General features: G+C 32.2%; 1 protein-coding gene across 1 annotated transcript; it reads right to left on the bottom strand.

Moving 5' to 3' along the window:
• Nucleotides 1–337: 337 nt before the first annotated feature.
• Nucleotides 338–3474, bottom strand: LOC120068292 (protein WVD2-like 3). The gene is given in 8 exon segments (XM_039020012.1): nucleotides 338–780; nucleotides 902–1012; nucleotides 1179–1250; nucleotides 1351–1444; nucleotides 1536–1624; nucleotides 1875–2403; nucleotides 3355–3419; nucleotides 3421–3474. Coding segments are annotated over 8 exon segments (1290 nt in total). The 5' UTR covers nucleotides 3460–3474; the 3' UTR covers nucleotides 338–489.
• Between the last annotated feature and the right edge of the window lie 3156 nt (nucleotides 3475–6630).

Below are 6630 nucleotides of genomic sequence, written 5' to 3'. Positions count from 1 at the left end.
TATATTTTCCAGACAGGGAATCGGGACATCTATGCAACGCACCTTGTTTTGCTTTCTCAGCCGTGCATGTCAATAACTGATGAGCAAAAGTCCTTTATCGTCTAATAGAAAGCAAAATTAGATTCATAAGCAATGGAAATGTAACATAAAGTGATAAATCCACAGGAACAATATCCATTTTTATTCTCAAATTGAAGTCTCGAAACAAGAATGGTCAATGTATAATTTACGTACAAAAGGAAGTAACAAAGGAAACAATAGCTCGAACCACATCTTAGTAGATCTTCTTTCTGTTTTCCTTCTTTCTTTCAAGGGGAGGGCCCTTATAAGATAAATATTTTATCTGGAAGTAAAATGTTTCCGCATTATCAAACGATATAAATTACATAAATTTACATTTCATAAATTACATAAACCACCGCAATGAACTCTTGAAAAATGCTAGACATAGTAAGCATGATAGAAGAGACTTGGAAGTTCGTCACAAACTCAAGACTGGACAGAAATATTCATATTCTTTGGACCATTTACATCAGTAGGAATCACCTCGTGAAAAGCTCCTCCTTGCTTCAGCTCGTTTTCTACAAAGCGAAAGACATTGCTCTGATCCCCAATGGAATCCAATGCAATAATATCTCTGTTGTAACTGCTTGTACGGCTACGGCGGCCATTTCCCTTGCCAGAACTGACTTTTATCTTGTCTCCATATGATGAATGAACAGCATCATTCGAACCCTTACGTCGGCCAAGTTTAGGTGACTTAGCACGAGTTGGTGGGAGCTGGTACACAAACAGAGTATTATTTATAATAATTTAAGCAGAGAATGAATTCACATATTCCCAATAATATGCTCTCTGTTTGTCAAGATAATGTAGGGGCCACAAAATTTGTAACAAGTACCTTTTTCAGCTCAGCCTTAGGAGGAGGCCCATCATGGTAGAAGCTTGGCATTGGATTTGCTTTGAATAATAAACTCTTTCTTAGTTGTTTGATAGCGGCCTCGGTCTCTTCCTTAAAATTTTGGACGATTGATGAAGATGTCAAAGAAAGAAAGAGAATAACTTCAGAATTTTCTTCAGGAAGAAAAGGAAAGATTTGCAGAAAGTGACGAGGGAAAGAGAAAAAGAAAAGGGGGCAGCAACAAATCCTCCTCCACCAGAGAGAGAACAGATATTACCTTGGACCTCGTCTCACACTCAGTCTTCTCAGCCACCAGAGCCTGGAGTTTTTCCTCCAATTTCGAATTAAACTACATAAATGAGAAAAAAGGAAGTAAGAATGTGGGATATAGATTATTATGGAGAATGTTGTGTACAAAGAACGATAGGATGGACTGCGGGTGGTCATACCTCCTTTCTTTTCTCTGCACGCTCTGTGCATCTAAATGCAGGAGCTGATGCAACAGTAATTCTGGTCTTAATAGCCCGAGATGATGCTGCACTGCTACCAATCAATAGGCAAAAATCAATTTTAGAGCAAATGGAGAAGGTTATATCTATTAGCAAACAAAATAGTATAAAGATAAGAAAGATACATGGAAACTACCGAGCAGGAATCTTCCTCATCAGCATGCTTCTTGTTAGTAGGTTGCAGTGGCTTCCTCAGCACCCTAGGTGATGCAGGCTGCAGGAAGTAAAAGCAAATTTTTTGAGACACGTATAGGTACAACTAAAACCAGTATTTCCTGAGCCACAAGGCCCTACATGCTAATTTTTACGAGTCAATAAAATAGTTTAGTATTAAAAAAAATAAGCATCCCTTTAAGAGAAAGCAGTGTATAAAACAAGTAGGTCTTCGACCACGAGGAATTGAATTATACACATCCTGGGAACTGAGTTAAACACTAGTAGAATTGTGTTCCATTAGAATGTACCTGATTTGATTTGGCCTTTGCAGGCCTAACATTGTTTTTGGTAGATTTTTCAGTGGCGATAACATTGGGAGGTCGAGTACCACATGAAGCACGCTTTTCTGTTGCTAAGGCAAATGGCTGCGGAACAGTGTGTCTTGTACGAGCATTTCCAGCAGAAGATTTCAATGAGTTCACAGTTAAAAGAGACTTGTCATCATTCTTTCCCTCCTGTAGCACCTTCTCCTCCCGTCTCTCTTTCTCATTATTCAAGCAGACCACATTTTGCTGTTCGTCAGGTTTCTCTGAAAGGTGCAGTCCAGGAATCTTGATTGATTTTTCATTTGTGCATTCCTTCACTTCATATTCCTTTGCTTCGCTTCCCTCTTCTGAATTGCTGATATCATTTATTTCGCCAAAAGACTCCATGACATCTTGATGACTGAGGCTATCTTCACAAGATGAAACGTGAGGAACTCCTCCAGCGGAATATGTTATTACATGATCTGGCTCTTTGTCCATGCAAATATCTGTACCTTCCATCTCCATAATACTGCAATGATGAAATTTGTGACAATGGCGTCTATAGGATCAAAATTTGAATTAGTACACAACAAACCAACTCTACAATAGAATCAAACACATCAATGCACATACCTGCTGCATATATAAGAAAATCCAAGGTTATTCTTATTGAAAACAATATTTTGAGAGAAGGGAAGAGAACCGGTGCCACACTAATTTGCCATTTGCATAAAAATGAAACTTATGATGTTAAATCTCCACTCACCTCAAAAGTTTAAATGGATGGGTAATAGTTCATTAGTTATATCAATATTTTAACAATCCCTCACTTGTAGGATTGAAAATTTATAGAAGGCTCACAAGTAGAAATCAATATTAATTAGAGTAGAAATGACATTACACGGATTCAAATACAGGATCTCTCAATCTGATACCATCTTAAATCATCGATGAACCCAAAAACTTAAACGGATTCATCGCAAGTCACAAGAATTATTTTCTATAATAACTACAATGATCAAATATCTGATCACGCCATAAAAATAAATTTAAAATATAGTTAGATTCATAAAATGCACACATAGGTAGTGGATATTAACTTCAATAACATTTATCTAACGAACATCGTAACCGCATATACAACTTTTCAAATGAAAATACACTCTATGACTGAATTCAGAAAAGTAGATTATGATGATCGACTAACAAATTAGAACGCTACAAAAACACCACAATAACACAACCTCTCAATCATCAAGAAATCATACATGTATCCAGTATCAACTAATCATTTTCAAAATTCAAGAAATAGATTAGAAAACGAAAGCAACAAAATGTAGGAACTAGAAATCAAGATGACCTCTACACATTCCGGCAGTAAAACCAGTGGATCGAGAGATAGCAACCAGATCTAACTACTACATCAATAGCAAGAAACATTATGCAAAATGTAGAAGAAGAAGGAGAATCGAAACGATACCTGTTGATTGCTTGGGATTGTATTAAGGCATCAGAGTGAAGTCGCGATTCCAAGAACGGTGTTCGGAGTGCGTCCTGTTTCTGTTCCTTGTTTATATAAACCCATTGCCGCGTCGGTGCCGACTCTCGTTTTTTAACGGCGCCATTACCCGTTTTTTTCCTTTTCTTTTCTTTTCTTTTCTTTTTTTTAATTGTTTTTAAACTTATTTGAAAACTGAAAAGGATGAAATTTTATAAATTATATTTGTTTAATGAAATGTAACTGTACTTTTCTTTTTGTTTTTTTATAAAGTATATAATATAATATTGCCCTGCTTTGAAATGGACCCCGTAAATTTGAACCTTATGGTATGGGAATGCTAAAAGTGAAATTTTCACTTTTCAACCAAGGGTTCAAATTTGAAATTTTGAAAAATAACATTTTTAATTGTTTTAGCGCCTGAAGAAGGGACTAACATTTTAAATAGATTTTGTTTTTAAAAAATTGGGTGATTTAATTTGAATAAACAGGATTGAATTTAAATGAATGGTAAAAATGAATGTTATTTTTTAAAAATCAAATCGGAGATAGATTATTTATGTTAATGTACATCATAGTTGGTCAATCTAAACATAGTTTAAACTATTAAAACCTTCAATTAAGAGACCATAAATTTAAAATATTAGGACAATCAAGCATTCTTGTTCTTTGTCTTGGTGCTAACAGATTATCTTTTGTTTTCATAATAATTTGGGGCCCTTAGTTAGATTCTTTATTGAAGATGGACGTTTCTACTTAACATGGTTTGATCCTTAGTTGTCAAGACCATGTTATCCAGTAATTTGGTATAATGGTTATCTTAGATGTTGATAGTTATTTGTGTGTTAAGGTGTTTGATTTTCTCCTCCAAATGGTTCTCAGTTCTAGCCACATGTAGTTTGACTCCCTTTTTATTATAGAGTCTTTTCTATTATCAATATCTATGAAACCTTATGTCTCGAAAATCAACAATATTTTAGTCAGACCTTCTTTAGTTTGGAGTTGATATTTCTAGCTAGGAGATCATTCATAGCATGGCTATCAGTACGTGACAAGTTGCAGACAGGGGACCATATATATACAACATTGATATATTGTTGTTCTGATGTTTGTTCTCTCTATAATAGCGAAGATGAGTCTCATAACCATTTATTCAACGGATGTCCTATGAATTAGGATATATTTAGGGAAAAGTTACTCCATTAGGGTGGATCGTCCTCTCCCATTGGATTTTAATGGATCACAAAGCTTGACAAGATCTTTCAATAGAAAAGTGTATGTGATGCAAGATTTGAAGAATGACTTAGTGTACGATCACCTATCATCTTTTTCATGAGCTATTTTGATGTAGAAGGTGCTACTTTACAGCCATCTCTAAGTTATTTTTCAAGTCATTAAGTTTGGTGTGCTCCTCTATTATTCCTCATGGCATGGTGAGGAGTTGTTTGTTGGTTATCCCAATATGGCATTTTTTTCGGTGAGTTAGTGTATGTTTTTAATTTGTAATTTGTAATTTATGAAGTTTTCGTTTGCGCTTAAACTTAGATCATGAGGTCTTCCTTTCGTTTTACAATTTTGCAAAAATCAATAAATAAATAAAGACTAGAATCTTCTATGCTCTCAACCAAATTTCATTAAATTATTCATTGCAATGGAGTCAATAATTATTGAGTTGTAATGTTGACAATGTATATAAACAACTAGTATGTAAGATTACCAACAAATCACATCATTTTGATTATTTATATGTAATTCCCAACATGAAATATATATATATATATTTCATTAAACTGGTGATTATACCAACCAATGAAAGAAAATACTTGACACAATATTTTAATTGTTATGAACCAAACATGTCAATAAATATGCAGATATAAAAGGTATCCAAACAAGATTCAATTATTACACCTAAAAAATAACAATATTGTAATAACAACATAATTTGAGGGAAAATATTCCCTAAAAGAGAATTGGTGGTGAATTATATAAATAAAAAAAATGTAAAAGAATTATGTATGGATTTCTAAAAATAATTGAAGGATTAGTTGAATTATGAGTCTTTAAACGGAAAAATAAAGGGGGTTAAGTAGATGAGAAAGGGGCATGTGTGTAAAAAGAGGTCCATGTCTTAACTAAAAAGTAAAGAAAGAGAAAGATGTTGCATCTAAATAATTGATTAGGCCCCATATTTGATTATTGCTCCTTAACCCTTTTGATAAGGCCTTATCAACCTCCAATTAATTAATTTTCCAAACCCCACTTCCCTACCTTATACCACTTTTATAATTATCTAATTATCTCATTGAAGGATAACAAAAACAAGAAAAAAAAACTACTAAAATTTCTAAAGCTTATGTAATTAATTAATATTATATATGCAATGGAATATTGTGCTTTTGGCTTCTTCTCTCTTTTTTTTTTTTTTTTTAATATAATTAAGTTCTATTATGATCAAGAAGCTTTACTTCAATTGGTAAGCTTATCAAGATAAGAATTGCTTGAAGTTTGTCCTTCAAAATCAAAATTTTCAATTGTTCTATCATGTCAATTGATTTGAAAATGTTTAATATCTTATACTTAAAAAAAAGAATGTGTCTAATATTTTAAAATAAAGTTTAAATAACATATTGTTTTTTAGGACAAATATTAATTTATAGTTCTTGAACTTTAGGGTTTGTATCAATTTAAACCCTAAAATAATAATTATATCAATTTAAATCTTAAACTTTGGGATTGTTTCAATTTAAACTCCAAACTAATAATTGTATTAATTTAAATCTTAAAATTTCTTAAGTGCATCAATTTAAACCCTAAACTTTCATAAATGTATCAAATAAAATATGATGAAGGATTTAAATTGGTACAATTAATAATTTAAGGAATAAATTGATACAACTCCCAAAGTTCAAAAGTATAAACTTATATTTGCCCTTGTTTTTATATATAAATATATATAAACATAGTGTTCATACCCTATAAATTTTTATGTTTACAAACATAAAAATGTTATAATTAAGCTCATTAGAATATTGTATTTACCATCTAAATATTAGAAGTTCAAATTTCTAATTTCTTATGTTAATGTGTTGAGGAAAAAAAATCATTCAAGATTCAATCAAATTGGTCCTATCCACATAAAAGACGTCAAATTCTTTGAAAAAGAATGGTTAGGTTCTCATATAATAATTACAATAAAAGAAAATCCATTAAGAGATAAAAAAGTTGGACATGATTATACCTTATTATATATAAATA

The sequence above is a fragment of the Benincasa hispida genome, chromosome 12 (assembly GCF_009727055.1).
Source record: "Benincasa hispida cultivar B227 chromosome 12, ASM972705v1, whole genome shotgun sequence".
NCBI lineage: Eukaryota > Viridiplantae > Streptophyta > Magnoliopsida > Cucurbitales > Cucurbitaceae > Benincasa > Benincasa hispida.
The sequence above is the reverse complement of the archived record's forward strand: the minus strand, read 5'-3'. Positions and strand labels throughout refer to the sequence as shown.